Source organism: Pan paniscus, chromosome 5 (assembly GCF_029289425.2).
Source record: "Pan paniscus chromosome 5, NHGRI_mPanPan1-v2.0_pri, whole genome shotgun sequence".
NCBI classification, from domain to species: domain Eukaryota; kingdom Metazoa; phylum Chordata; class Mammalia; order Primates; family Hominidae; genus Pan; species Pan paniscus.
The window spans coordinates 93,361,897-93,388,780 of NC_073254.2; the positions used below are offsets into that span (position 1 = coordinate 93,361,897).

The 26,884-nt window shown below is 43.0% G+C and overlaps 1 protein-coding gene and 1 non-coding gene across 3 annotated transcripts in view; one reads left to right on the forward strand and one right to left on the reverse strand.

The window, feature by feature from the left end:
- Positions 1–26,884, forward strand: part of DDX43 (DEAD-box helicase 43) — a 39,815-nt gene that overhangs the window by 4,218 nt on the left and 8,713 nt on the right. The window contains exons 2-10 of one of the 2 annotated variants that reach the window (XM_055113875.2): positions 12,510–13,283; positions 15,845–15,900; positions 18,336–18,465; positions 19,951–20,082; positions 22,767–22,848; positions 23,754–23,910; positions 24,443–24,561; positions 25,584–25,694; positions 26,039–26,180. In XM_055113875.2, coding sequence (XP_054969850.1) covers positions 13,034–13,283; positions 15,845–15,900; positions 18,336–18,465; positions 19,951–20,082; positions 22,767–22,848; positions 23,754–23,910; positions 24,443–24,561; positions 25,584–25,694; positions 26,039–26,180 — 1,179 coding nt within the window. In that variant the 5' untranslated portion in view covers positions 12,510–13,033. Of the gene's footprint in view, positions 1–11,309; positions 13,284–15,844; positions 15,901–18,335; positions 18,466–19,950; positions 20,083–22,766; positions 22,849–23,753; positions 23,911–24,442; positions 24,562–25,583; positions 25,695–26,038; positions 26,181–26,884 lie in introns of those variants that run through there. The other variant, XM_003809529.4, reaches the window with a different exon arrangement.
- LOC112440280 (small nucleolar RNA U13) lies at positions 12,043–12,143 on the reverse strand. The gene has a single exon (XR_003028455.1). It is a non-coding gene; the product is annotated as a small nucleolar RNA U13 (small nucleolar RNA).

Sequence of the window (26,884 nt, forward strand, 5' to 3'; positions counted from 1 at the left end):
GAGGTTGCAGTGAACTGAGACTGCACCACTGTATTCCAGCCTGGGTGATACAGCGAGACTTTGTCTCAAAAACAAAACAAAACAAACAAAAAACAAAGGATTGTAACTTTGGGTTTTTGTTTTTGTTTTTCTTTTTGGTTTGTTTTATTTTTGAGATAGGGATTTGCTCTGTCACTCAGGCTGCAGTGCAGTGGTGTGATCATGGCTCACTGCAGCCTTAACCTCCCAGGCTCAAGTGATCCCCCCGCCTCAGCCTCCCTAGTACCTGCGACCACAGGCATGCACTACCACACCTGGCTAATTTTTTTTTTTTTTTTTTTGAGATGGAGTCTCGATCTGTTGCCCAGGCTGGAGTGTAGTGGCGTGATCTCAGCTCACCACAACCTCCGCCTCCCGGGTTCAAGTGATTCTCCTTCCTCAGCCTCCCGAGTAGCTGGGATTACAGGCACGTGCCACCATGCCCAGCTAATTTTTGTATTTTCAGTAGAGATGGGGTTTCACTGTGTTGGCCAGGCTGGTCTCGAACTCCTGACCTCGTGATCCACCTGCCTCAGTCTCCCAAAGTGCTGGGATTACAAGCATGAGCCACCGTGCCTGGCCACACCTGGCTAATTTTTAAATTTTTTGTAGAGAGCGGGTCTCACCATGTTGTCCAGACTGGTCTCAAACTCCTGGGCTCAAATGATCCTCCTGCCCCAGCCTTCCAAAGTGTGAGGATTATAGGCATGAGTCACCACGCCCAGCCTACTATGTTTGTTTGTTGTAGCTAGGACTACAGGCATGCACCACCATGCCCTGCTAGTTTTTAATTTTATTTTTATAGAGATGGGATCTCACTATGTTGCCCAGGCTAGGCTTGAACTCCTGGCCTCAAGCAATCCTCCTGGCTCAGCCTCCCAAAGTGTGGTGAGCCAATATGCTCAGTGGTTTTTAACTTTTTTTTTTTTTTTTTTTTTTTTGAGACAGAGTCTGACTCTGTCACCCAGGGTTGGGTGCAGTGGCACAATCTCAGCTCACCGCAGCCTCCACCTCCCAGGCTCAGCCTTCCAAGTAACTGGAACTACAGGCATGCGCCACCATGCACGTCTAATTTTTGTATTTTTTTTTAATAGAGATGGGGTTTCCCCCTGTTGGCCAGGTTGGTCTCAACTTCTGGCCTCAAGGGATCTGCCCACCTGGGCCTCCCGAAGTGCTGGGATTACATGTGTGAGCCACCACACCTGGCTGTAAATCTGAAGTAGAAGAAACCATCTATACAAGCAGTTCGCCTAAAAGATTTCTTAGGGCCGGTAACACTAAGGGAATTGTAGAAACTGATTCTAGTTTCTTGATCAAGTAGTTGGCAAAATCATCCAGGAGCCAGGAGACATAGCCTTATTTAGTGTGGGCTAACAACAGGGAAAATGACCAGGAAGGAAGAACAAACTAAAATCAATGCAGGGGCCGGGCACAGTGGCCAGCACTTTGTAATCCCAGCACTTTGGGAGGCCGAGGTGGGTGGATCACTTGAGGTCAGGAGTTTGAGACCAGCCTGGTCAATATGGTGAAACCCCATCTCTACTAAAAATACAAAATTAGCTGGGTGTGGTGGCGCATGCCTGTAGTCTCAGCTGCTCAGAAGGCTGAGGCAGGAGAATAACTTGAACTTGGGAGGCGGAGGTTGCAGTGAGCCAAGATTGCGCCACTGCACTCCAGCCTGGGTAACAGAGCAAGACTCCATCTCAGAATAAAATAAAATCAATGCAATCAGTGCAAGAAGGAAGTAATAAAGATTAGAGTAAAAATTATGTAGAAAATAGAGAAAAATCAAAACTGGGTTCTTTAAAAAGATAAAACTGACAAGTCTTTAGATAGAATAACTAAGATCAGAAATGAATGTGAGAGCCTGGTGCAGTGGGTCACACCTGTAATCACACTTTGGGAGGCTGAGGCAGGCAGATCACTTGAGCCCAGGAATTCAAGACCAGCCTGGGCAACATAATGAAACCCCATCTTTACAAAAAATACAACAATTAGCCAGGTGTGGTGGCACATGCCTGTAATCCCAGCTACTTCGGAGGCTGAGGCAGGAGGATCACTTGAGCCAAGGAGGTCAAGGATGCAGTGAGCCAAAATCATGACAGTGCCCTCCAGCCCAGGCAACAGAGTGAGACCCTGTCTCTAAATAAATAAATATAATAAAAATAAAAAATGAATGAATGGAGGACATTACTACTCACCTTATTGGCCTTACAGATATAAAAAGGATTATAAGGTAATACTACAGAACAACTATATGACATAAATTAGATAACCTAGATGGAATGAATAAGTTCCTAGAAAAACATAAACTACTCAGAATAAATAGAAAATCTGAATAAACCTGTCATAAGAGATTGAATTAGTAATGACAACATTTCCGACAAAGAAAAGCTCAAGCCCAGATGGCTTTACTGATGAATCCAACCAAGTATTTAAAGGAGAAATAATGTCAATCTTTCAAACTCTTCCAAAAAACAGAAGATGAAAGAACACTTCCCAGCTAATTATATCAGCATCACCTTAATACCATAACCACAGACATCACAAGAAAAGAAACAACACAGACCAATATTCCTGAGTAATAAAGATGCAAAAATCTTAAATAAAAAATGAGCACATTTGGTTGGGCATGGTGGCTCATGCTGGTAATCTCAGCCATTTAGGAGGCCTAGGTGGGAGGATCACTTGAACCCAGGAGTTCCAGGTATTGAGCCATGATTGTGCCACTGCACTCCATCACTTGAAGTCCTGGGCTCAAGTGATCAGCCTGCCTCAACCTCCCAGCATAGGCAACAAGACAAACAAAGCTTTTTTTTTTTTTTTTTTTTTGAGATGGAGTCTTGCTCTGTCACCCAGGCTGAAGTGCAGTGGCACAATCTTGGCTCACTGCAACCTGTGCCTCCCGGGTTCAAGCGATTCTCCTGTCTCAACCTCCTGAGTAGCTGGGATTACAGGCACGTGCCACCACGCCTGGCTAATTTTTGTATTTTTAGTAGAGACAGGGTTTTATCATGTTGGCTAGGCTGGTCTCGAACTCCTGACCTCAGGTGATCCACTCACCTCGGCCTCCCAAGGTGCTGGGATTACAGGTGTAGCCACCACACCCAGCCTCAAACCTGTCTTAAAAAAGGCAAATGGAGGCTGGGCGTGGTGGCTCATGCCTGTAATCCCAGCACTTTGGGAGGCCAAGGCAGGCAGATCACTAGGTCAGGAGATTGAGACCATCCTGGCTAACATGGTGAAACCCCGTCTCTACTAAAAATACAAAAAAATTAGCCGGGTGTGGTGGCGGGTGCCTGTAGTCCCAGCTACTTGGGAGGCCGAGGCAGGAAAATGGCGTGAACCCGGGAGAGGAGCTTGCAGTGAGCCAAGATCGCGCCACTGCACTCCAGCCTGGGCGACAGAGCAAGACTCCATCTCAAACAACAACAACAAAAAAGACAAATGGAATTCAGCATTATTAAAAATATATATATATACCATGATTAAGGGGATTATTCCAGGAATGCAAGGCTGGATTAAATCAAAAGTCAATTAATATGCCATATTAATAGAATAAAGGACAACAACTACATGAACATTTCAAGAGATGCAGCAAATGCATTTTACAAAATCAACACCTACTACTAGGAATACAAAGTCTCTTCCCCAGCCTAAATAATAGCTCTCTTTTTTTTTTTTTTTCGGAGTCTTGCTCTATTGACTAGGCTGGAGTGCAGTGGCGTGGTCTTGGCTCACTGCAACCTCCACGTTCTGAGTTCAAGCGATTCTCCTATCTCAGCCTCCTGAGTAGCTGGGATTATAGGTGCCTGCCACCATGCCCGGCTAGTTTTTTGTATTTTTGGTAGAGACGGGTTTCACCATGTTGGCCAGGCTGGTCTTGAACTACTGACCTCGTGATCCACCCACCTCGGCCTCCCAAAGTGCTGGGATTACGGGCGTGAGTCACTGTGCCCGGCCAAAAACTATTTTCAAAAAGCCCACAGCTAACATTATATAAGATACTTAATGGTAAAAAGACTGAATTCCTTCCCCTGAAAGATCAGGAAGAGGGCAAAGATACCTACTTTCACTTTTATTCAACATTGTACTGGAGGTTCTAGCCAGTGCAATCAGGCAAGAAATAGAAGGCATGCATACTAAAGAATACCAACAACATGCTTTTCTTTTTTTTTTTTTTTTTTCCCTGAGACAGAGTTTCGCTCTTGTTGCCCAGGCTGGAGTGCAATGGTGCAATGTTGGCTCACTGCAACCTCTGCCTCCCGGGTTCAAGCGATTCTCCTGCCTCAGCGGCCCGAGTAGCGGGGATTACAGGCATGTGCCACCATGCCCAGCTAGTTTTGTATTTTTAGTAGGGACGGGGTTTCTCCATGTTGATCAGGCTGTTCTCGAACTCCCAACCTCAGGTGATCTGCCTGCCTTGGCCTCCCAAAGTGCTGTGATTACAGGCATGAGCCACCAGACCAGGCCAACAACATGCTTTTCTATGTAGGAAATCCTAAGGAATCCACCAAAAAATAAACAAACAAATAGAATGAATGAGTTCAGTAAGGTTGCAGAATACAAAATCAATATACACAAAGTCTAAATACTTTTACAAGTTTAGTAAGTGTATAATTTGAAAACTACAAAACCTTGATGAAAGAATTAAAGATGTAAATAAATGGAGAGTTATTTCATTCATGGACTAGAAGACTCAGAAGATGAATTTAGACCCTTACCTCACTACATACACAAAAATTAACTTGAAAAAGAACTGCAGCCGGGCGCGGTGGCTTACGCCTGTAATCCCAGCACTTTGGGAGGCCAAGGCAGGTGGATCACCTGAGGTCATGAGTTCAGGACCAGCATGGCCAATGTGGTGAAACCCTGTCTCTATTAAAAATACAAAAAAATTAGCCAGGCATGGTGGCAGGCGCCTGTAATCCCAGCTACTCGGGATGCTGAGGCAGGAGAATCACTTGAACCCGGGAGGCGGAGATTGCAGTGAGCCGAGATCGCGCCATTGCAGTCCAGCCTGAGCAACAAGAGTGAAGGGCAAAACTCCATCTCAGAAAAAAAAAAAAAAAAAAAAAAGAACAGCAGAGCTCAATGAAAGGGCTAAAACCAAAACTCTTAGCAGAAAACAGAAAAGTAAACCTTCATGCTCACAGCTTAAAATATCTTTGTTTATATATATATATATATATATATTTTAAACAATGTAAAATGCAAAAGTGGTTTTAAAAATTAGTAAGTCAGAGTCCATCAAAATTCAAAACTTTGGAAGTATTAAGAAAGCAAAAATAACCACCAGGCACGGTGGCTCACACCTGTAATCCCAGCACTTTGGGAGGCCGAGGTGGGTGGATAACTTGAGGTCAGGAGTTTGAGACCAGCGTGGCCAACATGGTGAAACCCAGTCTCTACCAAAAATACAACAAAAAAATTAGCCGGGTGTGGTGGCAGGTGCCTTTAATCCCAGCTACTTGGGAGGCCAAGGCAGGAGAATCGCTTGAACATGGGAGGCAGAGGTTGCAGTGAGCCGAGATAGCACCACTGCACTCCAGCCTGAGTGACAAGAGCAAAACTCCATCTCAAAAACAAAATAAAATAATATAAAAATAAAATCAGTGCTGGATTAATGTGAGTATTCATGTTTATATAATTATTTATTCTATTGATTGATTGATTGATTGAGACGGAGTCTCACTCTGTCTCCCAGGCTGGAGTGTAGTGGCGTGGTGTTGGCTCACTGCAACCTCCACCTCCTGGGTTCAAATGATTCTCCTGCCTCAGCCTCCCGAGTAGCTGGGACTACAGGTACGTGCCACCACGCCCGGCTAATTTTTTGTATTAATGTTTATATAATTTGAGGGTAAAAACAGACCCTTCTAAATCATGGTTCCAAAGGCTGCCACCATAAGGGAACGATGATAGTTCTGACAACATTAGAATTTTATTTTACATATTCTGAGACAGGGTCTTGCTCTGTTGCCCATGCTGGAGTGCAGTAGCGCAATCTGGGCTGACCTGCAACTTCCGCCTCCTGTGTTCCAGCGATTCTCATGCCTCAGTGCCTCAGCCATCTGATTACCTGGGACGACAGGCATGCGGCACCACACCAAGCTAATTTTTGTATTTTTAGTAGAGACAGATTTCGCCATGTTGGCCAGGCTGGTGCCAAACTCCTGATCTCAGGTGATCCGTCCGCCTCGGCCTCCCAAAGTGCTGGGATTACAGGCGTGAGCCACCGCACTGGGCCTGACAACAATGGAATTAAAATTTCTTTTAGTGAGAAAAAAATCCTTATGCCTCCCCCTCCCCCAAAGTGAAATGAAAATACAAATTATAAACAGCAAAAAATGTATAACAAAAAATTATATGTCTAACAACATGGATAATGTTTATTATAAAATTTAAGGGGAAAAGTCAGAGTGCAAAATTGAATAGTAGAATCTCAAAGGTTTGCCTAGAAGACAACTCAGAAGGACTAAATTTATCTCTGGGTAATACTTTTATTTTTATTTTTCCAAATGTATGCAGTGAACACGTTAATTCTAAAATCATCTTAAAGCCAAAGTTATTTATCCTAATGCCAGTAACCGTAGCTTTTTTCTTGAAAAAGGGATGGCAGCTGGAGGCTGGAATCCCCTTCCTCCTGGGAACTGCACCCATGGGTTCCTGAGAGGCAAAGTGGCAGAACAGAAAATGCTCAGCTTTGGCATCACCTCCACTTGGGTTCCCAAGTACTGGGCTCCTCTGACTTCGGTTTCTTCATCGTGAAATGGGGATACCCACATCCATCTCACAGGAGTTTTCTAAGAATTAAATGAGTCTGGCAGGTTGTAAGTGCCCAGTATAAGATATTGCCACCTTCTCTAGTCCAGGTGGTAAGTGAAAACTTAAGGAGCGGATTTTCCAAAATCAGCGCCTGCTTCTCCGAGAGCCAAGGGTGCGGTGTTTGCTGCCTCCTTGTGGGAGAATGTGGCTCCTTGCCTGGCGGAGTCGGAGGAATAAGTTCTCGGAGGGTAGAGGGACCGTTCCTTCTCCTAGCTCCGCCAAACCCACATTGGGGGTACTCGCTCAGGGATCCCGCAGAGGTGCAAATGCGAAGGAAAGCCGCGACGCGAGCTGGAACCTGGGGCGGTGCCTCTGGCGCGTCGCTATCCAGGGGAGCTACGTCGAGACGGCAGGCCACTTAGCACCAATGCAGACCCGGGAGCTTTGAGGAAGCCAGAGGCTTCGGACAGAAGAAACCGCCTGGCAGGCGGAGGAGAAAGGCCAGGGCTTGCCTCCTGAGGTTGAGGCTTGCCGGAGGGAAATGGCACCGAGGACCTGGGACGACTGATTCAGCTTCTACCCCAGGAGCAGAAGTCCCCGCCCTACTCCGGAACTGGCGGTCAACTCCCTCAGGTCACACCCGAGGCAAAAATGCAAGCTTGTGGAAATTTTCTGCCTTCAGGTCAAAATTGGGCGTGAACTCCACCTTTTTATCTTTTTTTTTTTTTTTTTTGGTGGGGAAAAGTAGGTGGTAGAACGAACTTGAAAGGCCCGCAGGCATATCCAATTTCTACTTGCTTAGTGAATGGTTTTCTAACCAAGTTGGGATTTAGGATAAGAGATTCCACCGCTTTTTATCGCAAAAGGCTTAAGCTTAGGCTGTCACAGGTCTAAAAAAGCAACTCATTTTGCTCTATGTTGTGAAAAAATTTAAAATAACAGAACTCATAGGTGGGAACTGAACAATGAGAACACATGGACACAGGAAGGGGAACATCACACACCGGGGACTGTGGTGGGGTGGGGGGAGGGGGGAGGGATAGCATTAGGAGATATACCTAATGTTAAATGACGAGTTAATGGGTGCAGCACACCAACATGGCACATGTATACATATGTAACAAACCTGCACGTTGTGCACATGTACCATAAAACTTAAAGTATAATAATAATAAATAAAATACAGAACTAAAAATATTCGTGTTACCTGGAATTACCGTTTTAGATATCTTTCCTCACCACGTGAGAACACAGTATCAAAATGTTAAATCCGCCGGGCGCAGATCACTTGAGGCCAGGAGTTAGAGACCAGCCTGGCTGGCATAGTGAAACCCGGTCTCTACTGAAAATACAAAAATTAGCCAGGTGTGTGGCGCACCTGTGGTCCCAGCAGCTCAGGAGGCTGAGGGAGGAGAATCACTTGAATCCGGGAGGCGGAGGTTGTGCTGAGCCCAGATCCCGCCACTGCACTCCAGCCTGGCCCACAGGGAAAGAAAAAAAGAAATAAGAAAAGAAAGTAATTTACTAATCCACTGCCCAAACTCAAGGACATAGCTGATCCAATTAAAAACAAAACAAAAATGAAAAGCTTGACAGACACAAAATTCCCTTTTTAGACTTTATCTTTTAGAACAATTTTAGGTTCAGAGCAAGTATTGTCGTCTCTTGGGATTTTGGGGGTATTGGTCCCAGGACCTCCAAAGATACTTAATACCAGGGTTGCTCAAATTCTTTACGTAAAATGGCATAGTATTTGCATATAACCTATGCAGAGCTTCCCTTATACTTTAAATCATCTCTGGATTATCTGTAATACCTAATACTAGGTAAATATTCTACTTTATTATTTTGCTTTTTTTGTTTTATTTTTATGAGGTTTGATCTTATTTGTTACCCAAAAACTTTTTTTTTTTTGAGACGGAGTTTCGTTCTTGTCGCCTGGAGTGTGATGGTGCGATCTCGGGTCACTGCAACCTCCGCCTCCCAGGTTCAGACGATTCTCCTGCCTCAGCCTCTCATGTAGCTGGAGCTATAAGCATGCACCACCATGCCCAGCTAATTTTTTTTTTTTTTTGTATTTTTAGTAGAGAGGGGGGTATCGCCATGTTGGCCAGGCTGGTCTCGAACTCCTGACCTCAGGTAATCCGCCTGCCTTGGCCTCCCAAAGTGCTGGGATTACAGGCGTGAGCCACTGTGCCTTAAAGTATAATAATAATAATAATAATAATAATAAATAAATAAATAAAATACAGAACTAAAAATATTCGTGTTACCTGGAATTACCTTCTTAGATATCTTTCCTCACCACGTGAGAACACAGTATCAAAATGTTAAATCCGCCGGGCTTATTTTTGACTGGACTCAGTCAAAACTCTTATTTTTGGCTGGACTCAGAAGCTCTCAGAGAGGACAGTCTGTGTCTCTTGGCAATTTGTTCCTGGTGTTTTTCTTTGGCTTCCTTTATTCTCTTGTCCAAAAGTTTAGCATATTCTGTGGCCTCTTCCTTATTTTTTTTTAGTAGGTTGTTTCTTCAGAGCAATAAGCCAGGTGTTTGTGTTGCGGGACATGAGGAGTAACAAGACACTGAGTCTTGGGTGCTTTGGCCCTGTGTGTCTTATCTTTGTTATAACAAAGAGCTTTCTTATATTGGTGGACATCATCTTTTTAGAGAAATTGAAGTTTTTGGATTCTGCTAGCTCTTTTGGGTCCCGGGGGATGAGGCAGTATATTATCAGGCAGTTCAGGATTAGCCTTCTCTCTCTCTCTAACAATAACTGAGTTGAGAATACTCAGATTGGCATCCACAATACAACCTTGAACAGATTTGTGCATTCTTTCTTCAGTTCTCCTTGGAGGAGAGGAATACCCCTTACTCAGTAGCAGGCAGACACAGTCTTGGGTCAAAATACCCTGCTTCATGAGGAAGCCTCGTCTGTTGTCCCCACCACTGATTCCGACCACATAACCCTTCTATTCTTCACCTAGAGCATCAGCATCAACATCTGTGACTACAGCTTCTCAGAAAAAGTATGACATTTGCAATCCTCATCCACTTCAAAGAGATTCTGGCAGCCAGAGGCTGGGAAGGAGACATTCAGCTTCATCTTGAAGCAGCTGATTGTCTCTGAGGCACCATGAAAAGGAGAGGTTTTTATAAGTGTTAATTGTTTATCAAGAGAAACTATTTCTTAGCCCACATATTCCCATTTCTTAGTTCACGAACACAGGTCAGTGACAAGCACCTGAGGTTTCTTCAAAGCACTGGAAGCCATTGTTTATGAGTCATGGTTATTGTCTTTGATGGGTATGTCCTTCCTGGCTGTTGAAAGTTCCTAGTTTACGTGAAGGTTCACTCTCAGTGTTAGAATAATTTTGGCCTCATAGAATGAGTTAGGAAGTATCCCTCTGCTTCTACTTTCTGGAAGAGATTCTATGAGGCCAGCATTACCCTAATACTAAAACCAGTCAAAGACATTACAAGAAAAGTACAGACCAATATTTCTGACTAACATAGATGCAAAAATCCTTAATAAAATCTCAGCATGTTGAATCCAACAAAATTCCTTTCTAAAGATTGTTAATACTACCCATTTCAGATTAAAGATTAGAGAATGGAGATTAAATGCCTATCATTTATTTAATGTTTTTTATCTTTTTTTTTTCTGAGATGGAATTTCACTCTTGTTGCCCAGGCTGGAGTGCAATGGCGCAATCTTGGCTCACTGCCAACTTCTGCCTCCCAGGTTCAAGCAATTCTCTCACCTCAGCTTCTCAAGTAGCTGGGATTACAGACATTCGCCACCATGCCTGGCTAATTTTTTGTATTTAGTAGAGATGGGGTTTCACCACGTTGGTCAGGCTGGTCTTGAACTCCTGACCTCAGGTGATCTACCCACCTCAACCTCCCAAGGTGCTGAGATTACAGGTGTGAGCCACCGTGCCTGGCCTATTTCCTAGGTAATCTTTTTTTTTTTTTTTTTTTTTTTTTTTTGAGATGGAGTCTCTCGCTCTGTCATCAGGCTGAAGTGCAGTGGCACAATCTTGGCTCACTGCAACCTCTGCCTCCCGGGTTCAAGCAATTATTCTGCCTCAGCCTCCCAAGTAGCTGGGACTACAGGCGCACACCACCACGCCCAGCTAATTTTTGTATTTTTAGTAAAGATGGGGTTTCACCATGTTGGCCAGGATGGTCTCGATCTCTTGACCTTGTGATCCACCCGCCTCTGCCTCCCAAAGTGCTGGGATTACAGGCAGGAGCCACCACATCCAGCCAATATTTTTTGCATTTTTATTAGAGATGGGGTTTCACCATGTTGCCCAGGCTGGTCACGAGCTCCAGACCTCAAGTGATCTGCCTGCCTCACCTTCCCAAGGTGCTGGGATTACAGGCATGAGCCACACCATGCCTGGCCTGGTGTCCACTGTGTTTGATGGATGATTGAACTGAAAAAAAAAAAAAAAATTTTTTTTTTTTGAGACAGGGTCTCTGCTCTGTTGCCCAGACTGGAGTGCAGTGACACCATTTCGGCATTTCGGCTCACTGTAGCCTCAACCTCCCTGGCTCAGTGATCCTCCCACCTCAGCCTCCTGAGTAGCTGGGACTACAGCCTGTACCACCACACCCGGCAGGGTCTCACTATGTTACCCAGACTGATGTTGAACCTTGGGGCTCAAGAGATCCTCCGCCTAGGCCTCCTAAAGTGTTGAGATTACAGGTATGAGTTATCCCTGCTGGCCTAAACTGAAATTTGTTCAGATAATTCAAAGATCCTAATCAAAGGAGTGCACTTGCAGCTGGCTTGAAGCCCTGGAGTAGTAGTATGTCCAGCCACAGAGCCAGGCTGCAGTGACGGTAATGCTTCAGGAATCTATTCAATTTATTTCCTTAGCTCTAAAATTATGGCAGGCCAGGCACTGTGGCTCATACCTGTAATCCCTGAACTGTGTGAGGCCAAGGCAGGAGGAGTTGGATACCAGCCCGGGCAACATAGGGAGGTCTTGTCTTTACAAAATAATTAGCCTGGCGTGGTGGTGCACACCTGTAGTCCCAACTATTCGGGAGGCTGTGGTGGGAGTATCACTTGAGTCCAACAGGTCGAATCTGCAGTGAGTGATCGCACCACTGCACTCCAGCCTAGGCGACAGAGGTCAAAAACAAAACAAAAGAAAACAAACAAAAAAAACATAGCAAACATCCAGAAGACTGTGTAGAGCAATGAATGTCTCTCAAGCCAGTGATCTTTTTCTCTTCATTTTTCACATCAGGTGGGTAGTGTGCCCACTTCGTAACAAGGTTTGAGGGAGGCACATTTGACACAAGAGCATGAAAACCCAATCACACTTATGACTTACAAAAGGATCAAGTCAGTGATCTTTAAGCTGTGGGCCATTAAATACATTTTGTGAGCCAAGTGCAGTGGCTCAGGCCTGTAACCCCAGCACTATGGGAGGTGGAGGTGGGAGGATCACTTGAGTCCAGGAGTTCAAGACCAGCCTTGGGCAACATACTGGGAACTCCCATCTCTATTAAATTTTTTTTTTAATTTTGTGGATTACAACCATTTCAAAAACTAAAATAAGCGTAAATGTATCAAAATGCAGCTTACATAGTGAGGATAAATGCTGTTTTGTCAATCTGTTGTTTCAAGTTTTTTATGTGTGGATTGGGTCACCTTGTAACAGTGACTTACCTTTATGGGTCACGGTTGAAAACATTTCCGGTGCAGTGGCTGACTGTAATCCCAGCACTTTGGGAGGCCGAGGCTGGAAGATCACTTGAAGCCAGAAGCCAAGAGTTCAAGACCTGCCTGGGCAACACGGCGACACCCCGTCTCTATTTAAAAAGAAAAAAAAAAGTTTCCAAGGCACTGAGATGCCAGGAACCCGAGGTGTGTGTCCAGTAGGGGCGGGAGCAAATTGGGCGTTTGGAAAAAGTCCCACGCCTGGAAAGGAATACACGGTGGGGGGAGGGGGGGCGGGGCACATCGACTACTTCAAGGCACACTCCCACGGTTCAGAAAACCGATTGGCTAAAACTGGGAAAGTCCCGCCCACAACGCTCACTGGCCAATGGCTGCGTGAAATCAGTGCGAAGTGGGCGGGATAGAGGCCGTGGGCGGGAGGGCTAGCCTCGTGCGGGCTCCTTAAGTAGCGGCTGCGTGGCTTCCCTGGCACGCTAGTCTTACGACGGCACGGTCTGGTGGTGCAGAGCTGGACGGCAACGACGTCGGACGCGCCCCTTCTTGGAACAATGTCCCACCACGGAGGAGCTCCCAAGGCCTCTACGTGGGTCGTTGCTAGTCGGCGAAGCTCGACAGTGTCCCGAGCGCCAGAGAGGAGGCCGGCGGAGGAGTTGAATCGAACAGGTCCTGAGGGATATAGTGTCGGCAGAGGTGGTCGCTGGAGAGGCCCCTCTAGGCCCCCGGAGGCCGTGGCCGCTGGTCACGAGGAACTGCCGCTGTGTTTTGCTTTGAAGAGCCACTTTGTTGGCGCGGTAATCGGTGAGGATGGGAGTGGCTGGCAGGGCAGGATAGGTGGGGCCAGGGGCGGAGCCTGGGCGAAGGCATTTCCTCCCCACTGCCTCACCTCCAATCGGCTGCCACCTAGTGAGGTTCAGGTCTCTCCCAGAGCTATTTGTAAAACCTGGGGATAGAGTATAATTTAATCTGGCCGGGCGCGTTGGCTCACGCCTGTAATCCCAGTATTTTGGGAGGCCGAGGCGGGCGGATCACCCCAGGTCAGGAATTCGAGACCAGCTTGGCCAACATGGCAAAACCCTGTCTCTACTAAAAAAAAATATATTAAAAAAAATAGCTGGGCGTGGTGGCGCGCGCCTGTAATCCCAGATACTCCGGAGGCTGAGGCAGGAGAATGGCTTGAACCCGGCGGGGCAGAAGTTGGCAGTGAGCTGAGATCGCGCCACTGCACTCCAGCCTAGGTGACAGAGCAAGACTCCGTCTCAATTAAAAAAAAAAAAAAAAGTAATTTAATCCACCTTTTGGTGTTTATACAGACAATGTATTTGGGAGAGCAACTCCTAGAAGACTTATGAAATCTTAGGGCTGAAGAGGGATGCTTAGAACAGGCCTTTTAACAGACAGCTAACCCCAGAATGAAAAACAAAACTTAATCAGTCTTTCTATGAGTACCATTTAGAGCCAGAAATCAAAGAAAAGCTATAAGGTCATTGTAGGGCTGCCTAGAGCAGTTGTATCTTGCTTTTAGTTTCCTTAATTTTTAAAAAGTTAAAAACTAAGTTTACTACATCTTGAGTGTTAACATTCAATTCTGAATTTTTAATTTTTTTCTTTTGATTTTTTTTTTTTTTTTTTTTTTTTTTTTTTTTTTTTTTGAGGCAGCTCTGTGGCCCCAGCTGGAGTGCAGTGTGGCGTGATCTCGGCTCACTACAACTTCCACCTCCCGGGCTCAAGCGATTCTAGCACCTCAGCCTCCCTAGTAGCTGAAATTACAGACGTGCGCCACCACACCTGGCTAATTTTTGTGTTTTTAGTAAAGATGAGGTTTCACCATATTACCCAGGATGGTCTCGAACTCCTGTGGATCCACCCACCTCGGCCTCCCAAAGTGCTGAGATTACAGGCGTAAGCCCGGCCCATTTCTGAATTTTTTTGAAAAGCATTTAAAAATGATTAGAATGATTACCCCATTGATTGCCATTAAGCCCGAGTATAAATTGCCACATTTTACCTATTAGGTGTATTTCACCCTTTTTAAAACCTGAGAAAAATGAATAGATGGAGGCTGCTACAAAATAGTGCATTGTAAGACTAATTGCTATACTACCCAGAGACTCATTGGCCTTTCAGAAGGCTTGGGCTCAAGATCTGAAGAATGATGCTCCATGAAAGAAAGCCACTAGGTTTGCAATAAAAATCACTTAAGTTAATACTTAGCAGATGAAAGGGCACTGTGCTACAGAGCACTCACTTGATGTTGGATCTGGATCCATCTTTTTTATTGTAAAAAATGAAATACCCTCTTTTAAACGTATATCACAATACTAACAATAAGCACAATGTTGTATCCCAGATCTCTGGAACTTGCATGACTAAAACTGTATACTCATTGAACAGCTCCCCATTTTTTTCCTGCCCCATCCCAGGGACCCACCATTTACATTGTTTCTGAGTTAGATTACTTTAGATAATCCATATAAGTAGAATCATGCAGTAATTGTCTTTGTAATTGGCTCATTTCTCTAAGAATAATATCCTCCAGGCTTACCCATTTTGTAGCATGAGACAGGATTTTTTTCCTTACTAAGACTGAATGGTATTCCATTATTAACTATATACCTTACTTTATCTATTAATCAGTCTATGATAAATGGGTAGCTTCCACCTTTTGATTTCAGTAGTGTTATTATGAAAATGGGAGTGCAATATATCTTTGAGACTCAGCTTTAAATTCTTTTGGATGTATACCCCAAGTGAGACTGCTGGATCATATGTTAATTCTGTTTTTAATTTTTTAGGAAATCTATACTGTTTTCCATAGTGGCAGCACCATTTTCAATCCCACCAACAGTACACAGGGGTTCCAATTTCTCCACATTCTTACCAACACTTTTTTTCTGTTTTTGATAATGGTCATCCTACCAGATGTGAGGTGACAATCATTTTGTGGTTTCGATTTGCGTGGACCTGATTAGTGATGTTGAACATCTCATGCCTGTTGGCCATTTGTATGTCATTGGAGAAATGTCTATTCAAGTGTTTGCCCATTTTTCAAAACTTATTTGTTGAGTTGTATGAAAGAGTTCCAATTTCTACATCCTCTCCACCAGTTTGGACCCAATTAAGTTTTGTGCAAGCTGATACAGAATCCATAGTCTCCACCTGTCTGGGATAAGAGTCTCCTAAAACCCACCAAAATTTGGAATAGAACCTCTTACTTCCCTCTTTCCAAACAAAAAAATGATTGTTGAACCCTAGGAGCATTTGGGGGGAAGAACTAGAGAATGTTTGTTGAGGAAAGTGGGTAAATTTTCAACTTACTAATTTTAACTTATAACAATATATTCCTTTATTTTTAAAAACAGGTCGTGGTGGGTCAAAAATAAAGAATATACAAAGTACAACAAACACCACAATCCAAGTAAGCCATCTGTGTTCTTCGGCCCTTAAGAGAGCATCATGCATTTCTAAGGGAGCACCTGACTCTACTTTTCTTTTTAAGACAGCCTCATTCTGTCTCCCAGGCTGGAGTGCAGTGACATGATATCACTACAACCTCTGCCTCCTGGGTTCAAGCAATTCTCCTGCTTCAGCCTCCTGAGTAGCTGGAATTACAGGTTCCCACCACCAAGCCCAGCTAATTTATTTTATTTTATTTTTTTATTTTTAGTAGAGACGGGGTTTTACCATGTTGGCCAGGCTGCCCTCAACTCCTGGCCTCAAGTGATCCACCTGCCTTGGCCTCCCAAAGTGTTGGGATTACAGGCATGAGCCACTGCACCAGGCCTTAACTCTTAATTTCTGCTGAGTTATTAACATACTAAGGTAAATTAGGTAAGTTGCCAAAGTTCTTCATACTCCTTATTCTCAAGAAGCCACCTGAATTTTAAGCTGTTCCAGGTGTAGGTTTTGGGACTCTTGGAGGTAAAAATCTTTTTTATTTTTTTGAGACAGAGTCTCGCTCTGTTGCCCAGGCTGGAGTGCAGTGGCACGATCTTGGGTCACTGCAACCTCTGCCTCCCAGGTTGAAGCAATTCTCCTGCCTCAGCCTCTGGAGTAGCTGGGATTACAGGCCCCTGCCACCACATCTGGCTAATTTTTGTATTTTTAGTAGAAATGGGGTTTCACCATGTTGGCCAGGCTAGTCTCGAACTCCTGACCTCGGGTGATCCGCCCACCTCTGCCTCCCAAAGTGCTGGGATTACAGGCGTGAGCCACCAGGCCCTGTCGGAGGTAAAAATCGTTAGAGATAATCTGCATAAGAATGAGATCACTGGAATATTCATCATGTCCAAAAGGTCTTCCTTCCAGAGAGAACCCCTTTCCTCAAACTTTGGCTAGCTCTTGTATTCTCAATCTTAGTGAATGGTAGCAACATTCACTGAGTTTACAAGTTTGTAATCTGACTGTCCCCATTGGTATTTCCTTATTCTCATTCACCGCTAGGTCTTGACTATTTCTTGTACTTCTCAAGGGGAATGTCATCATTTGCCTTCCTCCCTAACTGTATGTCCTGCTTCCATTTGTATCCTCTAATCATTCTCCACTGTGGTCAGAACAATAATTTTATTTTTTTATATTTTTTTGAGACGGAGTCTTGCTCTGTCGCCCAGGCTGAAGTGCACTGGTGTGATCTTAGCTCACCGCAACCACTGCCTCCTGGGTTCAGGAGATTCTCCTGCCTCAGATTCCAGAGTAGCTGGGATTACAGGTGCCCTTCCAGCTCGCCTGGCTAATTTTTGTACTTTCAGTAGAGACAGGGTTTCACTATGTTGGCCAGGCTGGTCTCAAACTCCTGACCTCAAATAATCCACCCACCTCAGCCTCCCAAAGTGCTGGGATTACAGGTGTGAGCCACTGCGCTTGGCTAGAACAATCATTTTAAAACACAAATTATTTGTGTCCCTTTCCTATGTGAAAGCCTTTCATAGTATCTCAGGGCTGTAAGTCTAGACTCCTTAAAGTTGTTGACTTGATTCTGGCCTGTTCACTCTCTCCAGTGTCCTCTCCCCTAATTCCTTGAGTACTCCACCCACTTCCTGACACACGCTGCTACCATAGCTTTTTCCTCATAAATAATTCCTTCTCACCTTTCAGGGAAGTCTAAGGCCCCCATTCTGTGTAGCTGTCCCTTTCCATAGCATCCCATAATGGCCTCGTTTCAGCACTCATACAGAGTTGTAGTGCCTGTAAATACTGTAGTTGATAAACATTGTTTGAATTGCCAACCTAAGACAAAATTTGGTGTATAGTATTTTCTAGATAAATATTGAATCCATTAGGGTATTTGAAATTATGGATGTTGATAGGTGTTACTTGTAGATTCTATTCACAAAATGTGTCAGTCTTGTAAACGTAAGCCCGTAACAGTATACATGAGTTAAGGATAGAATCCCATCAAGTTAAAAATTTACCTAAGTAACCTGGCAGTTCAATAAACTCTCTATATAGCACATAGATTATGTCATTTCAGCCCTACAATTCTGTAAAATTAGCGAAACAAACACCATTTTATAGGTTGGAGACCTCAGAATCAAAATAATATTACCTGTCAGGTTAATGCCTTAATTATTTCTCTACACTATTTGCTGAGTTTATTCCCTAGCTATCCAATTTTAAATGTTCAGGTTGTCCTGCCCCTCTCCATCTGACCAGGAGGTAAATCCCAGAGTAAATATAAGTAGTATTCCTCTCTAACTAGAAATTTAGACATTAATTGGTGGTAATACTGTATTTACTTTATACTGTAATAGATTTTGAAGTTGAGTGATTGTTGGAAGGGGTTAGGGGCTTAGGGAACTTTTTATTTTTTTTAGGGAACTTTTAAGTCTCACCTCTTTTTCCCCTTGTACCTAGATAATACAAGAACAACCAGAATCATTAGTCAAAATTTTTGGCAGCAAGGCAATGCAAACGAAAGCAAAAGCAGTGATAGACAATTTTGTTAAAAAACTAGAAGAAAATTACAATTCAGAATGCGGAGTTGGTAAGTAATTTTCTCCCACTGAACCCCTTTAAAAGTTTTTAATTTCATTCAGTGTTATAAGCCATTATACCTGATTTCACTTTCTGATTCAAAGCATTAGGCTGCCATAAATGTAGTCTTAATGATTTTTTACTATGAATGGAAGCCCAGAATATTTTTCCTCAAATTAAAATACCAGAGCTCTATGTTCATGCCTAGCAGTTTTACTTTTAGCCACAGGTAAGTGAAAATGAAGTAACCCTTTATTTTTATTTATTTATTTTTTGTCTTTGTACTAATCTAGTTCTTGCAAGCAGGGAAATAACCCTTTAATACACACACTTTAGTGTTAGTGGGTAGAGTAAGGATTGGTCCCAGGATCCTAACCCTAGTCTTGTCTTCAGGTTCATGGCTGACATTGAAAACTGCTTAAATATTTGGTTATTTTAAAAATCTCAGATCTGTTTAGAATAGAGAAAACAATTACTGAATCATATCTAGATGCAATGTGAAAGTAGAATAGAGACACCTGGGTTTAGAAGGCACCATTGCCTTTTAGTGTTTCTTGGGGAAAAAGACAAGGTCTAAGATTCTATTTTTGTATCTGACTCATTTATTTATTTTTATTTTTATTTTATTTTTAAAATTGTTTTGAGACAGGTTCTCACTGTGTTTTCCAGGCTGGAGTGCAGTGGTGTGATCATGGCTCATTATAGCCTTGACCTCCTGGGCGGGAGTGATTCTCCCACCTCAGCCTGTCAAGTAGCTGGGACCACAGGTGTGTGCCACCACACCCAGCTAATTAAATTTTTTGTAGAGTAGAGATGGGGTTTCACCACGTTGCCTAGGCTAGTCTTGAGTCCTGAATTCAAACGATCCTCCACACCAGCCTCACAAAGTGCTGGTATTACAGGAGTGAGCTACCAAGCCTGGCTCTTCATCTGTTCATCTGAGATAATATCTGCTTCCCAGGACTATTATTCTAACGACTGAGTAATGGGTATGACAATATTTTAGTAAACATTAGACTTGTGCTATTTTACTTACCTTCTCCAATAAAATTAAATTTTTATAAGTTGTTGAATGATAACAAATGACAAGGTTGTCATGTTAATGTAGTACAGAAACCCCAAATTTTATATTGTAAGCATTGTCTGGTTATTAAAAAACAAAATAGAGGCCAGGCGTGGTGGCTCATGCCTGTAATCCCAGCACTTTGGGAAGCCAAGGTGGGTGGATCACAAGGTCAGGAGATCGAGACCATCCTGGCTAACACAGTGAAACCCCGTCTCTACTAAAAAATACAAAAATTAGCCGGGCGTGGCGGCATGCGCCTGTACTCCCAGCTGCTGGGGAGGCTGAGGCAAGAGAATGGCGTGAACCCGGGAGGTGGAGCTTGCAGTGAGCCGAGATCGTGCCACTGCACTCCAGCCTGGGGGACAGAGCGAGACTCCATCTCAAAAAAAAAAAAAGAAAAAAACTAATCGATACAAATGTTTTTAACAGATACTGCATTCCAACCTTCTGTTGGAAAAGATGGAAGCACAGATAACAATGTTGTTGCAGGAGATCGGCCATTGATAGATTGGGATCAAATTAGAGAAGAAGGTTTGAAATGGCAAAAAACAAAGTGGGCAGGTCAGTGCTGCTTCCTAATATTTACATATATTGTTTCTGTTAACTGCAGTTTTTATCCTCTGTACAATGTCTGTGCTTTATTTTTAGTAATGAAATGTATTTGAAAATAGTAAAATCTAAAATGCTGCAATTAGTCCCTAGGTTATGATAGTTTCTATGTTATCAGCTGTCATTTATGCTATAGGGGAAATATTAAACCTATTTATAGTCTGTCAGCGGTAATTCACTGCAAAGGGCTAATAAAATAGGAAAAAATCAGTCCCAATGGGAAAATAGGAAGGGAGTAAACATGCAAACCATAAGTTAACATTGTTGCTGTGATTGAGTAAAAATAGATCTTGGAGTATCCTGGTTGACAAGAGCAAAAAAAAAGGGAAAGCCATTAAATCATAAGAAGCATTACAGTTCTTGGCAGCATTTTGTTTATTTGTTTAAATTTTGTTTTTGATTTTTATTTTTCAATTTAAAGATGAGATCTCACTATCCTGTCCAGGCTAGTCTCGAACTCCTGGCTTCAAGTGATCCTCTCCTCTTACCCTCCCAAAGTGCTGGGATTACAGATGTCAGGCACTGTGCCCAGCCTTGTTTGAATTTTATTTTATTTTTTGAGGTAGAGTCTTGCTCTGTCACCCAGGCTGGAGTGCAGTGGCGTGATCTTGGCTCACCACAACCTCCATCTCCCAGGCTCAAGTGATTGCTGTGCCTTAGCCTCCCAAGTACCTGGGATTATGATGTGTGCCAGCAAGCCCAGATAATTTTTATATTTTTAGTAGAGACGGGGTTCACCATGTTGGCCAGGCTGGTCTCAAACCGCTGGCCTCAAGTGATCCACCTGCCTTGGCCTCCCAAAGTGCTGGGACAACAGGTGTGAGCCACCCCACCCCGCCCTTTTGTTTGAATTTTAAATGAGATTTCTCACGTGGAACATTATATATGGGGGATAATGCTTCATTATTCAAGCACTAGCCTTGGCTCTTGGGAGGAGGCAGCAATACAACATCTTTTATTTAAAATTCAAAAGCACTAATATGTTACCAAAATATTGACAGTTATTGCTACTATGTTGGTCAAGACCTCTGCAAGTTAAGTTTCCTGTGTGGCCTAAACAGTTTGTGTTGGGAAGATTTGGGATCAGAGACCAGGGAAAGGATTTAAGTTTGGAAGAGGTATAATAAGCTTTTAAGAATTGTAGTTAGGCCGGGCCCAGTGGCTCACGCCTGTAATCCCAGCACTTTGGGAGGCCGAGGCTGGTGGATCACCTGAGGTCAGGAGTTCAAGACCAGCCTGGGCAATATGGTGAAACCCCATCTCTACTAAAAATACAAAAATTAGCTGGGCACGGTGGCACATGCCTGTAATCCCATCTACTCAGGAGGCTGAGGCAGGAGAATCACTTGACCCGGGGAGGTGGAGGTTGCAGTGAGCCGAGATTGCATCATTGCACTCCAGCCTGGGCGACAGAGTAAGACTCCATCTCAAAAAGAAAAAAGAAAAGAAATGTAACTTAAGAGAGTAGACCAAGGATATAAATTTAATTTCTAAAAAAGTAATTGGATGGACCTTCAAAGAAAAGATAATCAAACTATTATGTGTGGGAGTATATTTATCAGTTGTGGTGTTTGATGTCTTACAAAGCATGCTTCATTTTAATTTTTATTGAATTTTTTTTGAGGGTTTCACTCTGTTGCCTAGGCTAGAGTGGAGTAGCAAAATCACAGGTCATTCCAGCCTCCATCTCCCAGGCTCAAGTGATCCTCCCACCTCAGCCTCTCAAGTAGTTGGGACTACAGGCACATACCACCATGCCAGGCTAATTTTTTTTTTTTTTTTAATGGAGTTTCGCTCTTGTTGCCCAGGCTGGAGTGCAGTGGCGCAATCTCAGCACACTGCAACCTCTGCCTCCTGGGTTCAAGTGATTCTCCTGCTTCAGGCTCCTGAGTAGCTAGGATTACAGGCGTCTGCCACCATGCTCAGCTAATTCTTTATATTTTTAGTACAGATGGGGTTTCACTATGTTGGCCAGGCTGGTCTTGAACTCCTGACCTCAGGTGATCCACCAGCCTTGGCCTCCCAAAAGTGCTAGGATTACAGGCGTGAGCTGCCGCCCCCAGCCCCTTTTTTTTTTCTGAGACAGAGTTTCACTTTTGTTGCCCAGGCTGGAGTGCAGTGGCGCTGTCTTGGCTCACTGCAACCTCTGCCTCTCTTGAGTAGCTGGGATTACAGGCATGCGCCACTGTGCCGGGAGAATTTTTGTATTTTTTTGTTTTTAGTAGAGACGGGTTTCACCATGTTGGTTAGGCTCGTCTCAAACTCCTGACCTCAGGTGATCCACCCGCCTCAGCCTCCTGAAGTGCCAAGATTACAGGTGTGAGCCACTGTGCCTGGCCACCAGGCTAATCTTTAAAAATTTTCTGTAGAGACAGGGTGTCACTATTTTGCCCAGGCTCAAGTGATCCTCCCATGCCAGCCTCTCAAAGTGCTGGGATTAGAGGTGTAAGCTACTGTGCCTAACCTCCAGAAAGGGAGATCTCTTCGATGGGAGCAAGCCTCGTTGGCAAAGTTTAGAACTATCAAATGGTATGTATGGTAAATAAAATATATTGTAGTATGATTTCTGTAGCTTTGACTAAGTATTCATGATGCTGTAAAATTTATCAAAGTGTGGATTTTCACCTTTGTCCCAGATTTACCACCAATTAAGAAAAACTTTTATAAAGAGTCCACTGCCACAAGTGCCATGTCAAAAGTAGAAGCAGATAGTTGGAGGTGGGTAGTTTTATTACCTAGTTGTGTAAGTATTTGTATAGTTACGTTATTGGTATTAACACTTTGGGCAAATGTGAAATGATATTTGAAGGCTACGCCTTCAATATTCAAATGAAAATGTGTCAACTTACATGATATTTTAGAACATTGTTGTCTAGTAAAACTTCCTGCAGTGATGGAAAATGGTCTATACTTGTGTCTAATGGAGTAACTGGCACTTAAAGTATGGCTGGTGTAATTGAGCAAATGAATGTTTATATGAAATTGAAATAGCCATGTGTGGCTAGTGCCTACTATATTGGACAGCAATTTTAGAGAATTATTTCTCCAATAGTTGAATTGAAAAAAAAAAAGATCTAATCTTGTTAATTTCTTAAACTCTTCAGTCCTTGTTACCTGAAATTGGAAGGTTTTAATTGCAATGGTTTTTCTTACTATTAAAGTCTGATAAAACTAAGAAATGCATGGAATAGCAGAATGGTTAAGGTGAGGAGCAGGGTAACTTACTGTATGATCACCTGTCAAATTGAGAATACTTCCTAACACATAGGATTGTTAAGGATGCATTAATGAAATATGTGTGGAACATCGTAGGCCCTCAATGTTTGCCAAATCTGGTTTTAATTTATGAAGCATGATTTTCAGGCTCCTCATCTTTGATCCATGAAACATTCATTGACCTACTAATGTATAATGTTTTTAACTTTCCCATTGCAACCATTCTCAGATAAGAGACAGATGGACTCCTGCTTCTATTTCTTTATGCATTTCATTATAACTTCCCTGACAGTCTCATTTTAATCAGTTACAGTTGAATTTCTAGATAAGACCAGAACTGATTTTGGAGAATGTCTTGCTTGGGGAGTAAGGTGAGGAAAGCCACTGATGTTTTTTATTCTTTGAAGGAAAGAAAATTTTAATATAACGTGGGATGACTTGAAGGATGGGGAGAAACGATCTATCCCCAATCCTACCTGCACATTTGATGACGCCTTTCAATGTTATCCTGAGGTTATGGAAAACATTAAAAAGGCAGGTTTTCAAAAGCCAACACCTATTCAGGTATGCTTTCATTAATTACAATATTTCACTCAATGTTTTTCTTCAAAACCAGTGATATCTGATTGTTAGAAGACTCCAGGGAGCAACTGTCTTTTAGCATTTCACCAGCACCTTCTCCCTAGAGTTCAAAAAATCTTTGTTGAAAGAAGTTTGGAGCTGGGAAAGAGGGAACAGTTGGCAAAAAATATGTACTTTTTTTTTTTTTTTTTGAGACAGTTTTGCTGTTGTTGCCCAGGCTGGAATGCAGTGGTGCAATCTCGGCTCACCACAACCTCTGTCTCCCAGGTTCAAGCAAGTCTCCTGCCTCAGCCTCCCTTGTAGCTGGGATTACAGACATGTGCCACCACGCCCAGCTAATTTTTGTATTTTTAGTAGAGACGGGGTTTCTCTATGTTGGTCAGGCTAGTCTCGAACTCCCGACCTCAGGAGATTTGCCCGCCTCAGCCTCCCAAAGTGCTGGGATTACAGGCGTGAGCCACTGCACCCAGCAAAAGATGTACTTTTTGTGTTAATGTTTATCATTCCGTTTCAGTCACAGGCATGGCCCATTGTGTTGCAAGGAATAGATCTTATAGGAGTAGCCCAGACTGGAACAGGAAAGACATTGTGTTATTTAATGCCTGGATTTATTCATCTGGTCCTTCAACCCAGGTAAGAATTCCTATGGCTGGTTTCTTCTTATAGAAGTTTAATAGATTTAGATATCAAAAATGTAATTAAAGTTTCTTTACCTATTGCTTGATCCAAAGGTAATGCCTAGCTTCAGAGAAGATGCAAGGAATTAGACACTTAGATTGTGCTGGTGAAAGTATAAACTGGCAAAACATTTTTAGGAGGCAATAGGTAATATCTACCAAAAGCCTTAGTAGTGAAACAGTGGAAACTGTTTAAACTATGTCCAATACACTTATCTATTCCATGATAAAATATTTGACATTTTAGATGTTAATGAAAAGACCATCTTAAACAAAAGGCTGGTATTGGGAAGTTGGGTTTTAGGGTGTGTGGCTTTCTAAAATTTCCCTACTTTATGGTAAATATGTATTGGTTTTGTAATAAGAAAAAGTACATAGAAACTAACACTAATCTCTCAGTAAAGCAATCTTAAATCTGAGAAAATAATACATTTTATTATGGGGAATTTGGCATATTCTATGTAATATCAGCCATTTTTTAGGTACATAGATCATAATTAGCAAAGTCTGTAATATATAGAGAGACTACTTTTAATCATATACCTTCTCACAAAAAGGCATAGTCTGACTATGTCTAACTGATACTCATTGCTACAAATTTTTTTTTTGAGACAAAGTTTTGCTCTTATTGCCCAGGCTGGAGTGCAGTGGCGCGATCCTGGCTTACTGCAACCTCCGCCTCCTGGGTTCAAGTGATTCTCCTGCCTCAGCCTCCCAAGTAGCTGGGATTACAGGCGCCTGCTGCCATGTCTGGCTAATTTTTTGTATATTTAGTTGAGATGGGTTTTCACCATGTTGGCTAGGCTGGTCTCAAACTCGTGACCTCAGGTAATCCGACTGCCTTGGCCTCCCAAAGTGCTGGGATTACAGGCGTGAGCCACCACATCTGGCTTGTTGCTACAAATCTTGATGGCACTGAATAAATGTACCGTGCATCTGAGACAAGTAATTTAATATTAATCTGTTTTCTCTCCAAAGCCTTAAAGGTCAAAAGAATAGACCCGGCATGTTAGTTCTAACTCCCACTCGGGAATTAGCACTTCAAGTAGAAGGAGAATGTTGCAAATATTCATATAAAGGGCTTCGGAGGTAGGTAATTTTTTTTTCCATTCCTTCACCAGTATCATATTTTAATCATTTGTAGCTTTACACATCTTCCCCATCATTTTTCACACATTCAGAGAATCCAAATGGCTCAACATGGGTCAGGCATTTAGCACTACTCTAATCAGTCAGAGCCTGGGTCAGGTGATGGTACAAATATTGCTCTTTAGGATACAACATTATGGATTGATGGGTGTACATAATTCTCAGAAAGGGGCAGATACCCCTAAAGGTACCTGATAATTGATTTTTATCCCTTTTATTGGATTTTAAGTTGTGATGAGATACTCTGTGCCTAAACATTAACCTTTAGATTTTTTCTTTTTAAGTGTTTGTGTATATGGTGGTGGAAATAGAGATGAACAAATAGAAGAGCTTAAAAAAGGTGTAGATATCATAATTGCAACTCCCGGAAGATTGAATGATCTGCAAATGAGTAACTTCGTCAATCTGAAGAATATAACCTACTTGGTAATCACGGAAATAGGGGTTTGAGATGCTGGGTTCAAAAATAACTGAACTGGCCGGGCGCAGTGGGTCACACCTGTAATCCGAGCACTTTGGGAGGCCGAGGCAGGTGGATCACCTAAGGTCAGGAGTTCGAGACCAACCTGACCAATATGATGAAACTCTGTCTCTACTAAAAATACAAAAATTAGCCAGGTGTGGTGGCATGCACCTGTAATCCCAGCTACTCTGGAGGCTGAGACAGAATCACTTGAACCTGAGAGGCGGAGGTTGCAGAGAGCCAAGATCATGCCATTGCACTCCAGCCTGGTCAACAAGAGCGAAACTCCATCTCAAAAAATAAAAAATGACTGAACTATTATTTTATTTTCTCTTCCCTCCCCTTGAGCTTTTAATAGTTTTAATCAACTCCCAAGTGCTTGGGTATCAGTTTCTTTTAGAATGGCTGTCGATTTTATTTTTTATTTTTTTATTTTAAGACACAGTTTTGCTCTTGTTGCCCAGGCTGGAGTGCTGTCGCATGATCTTGGCTCACTGTAACCTTCGCCTCCCAGGTTCAAGTGATTCTCCTGCCTCAGCCTTCTAAGTAGCTGGGACTGCAGGCTCCCACCACCACACCTGGCTAATTTTTTCTTTTTAGTAGAGACAAGGTTTCATCATGTTGGCCAGGCTGGTCTTAAACTCCTAACCTCAGGTGATCCGCCTGC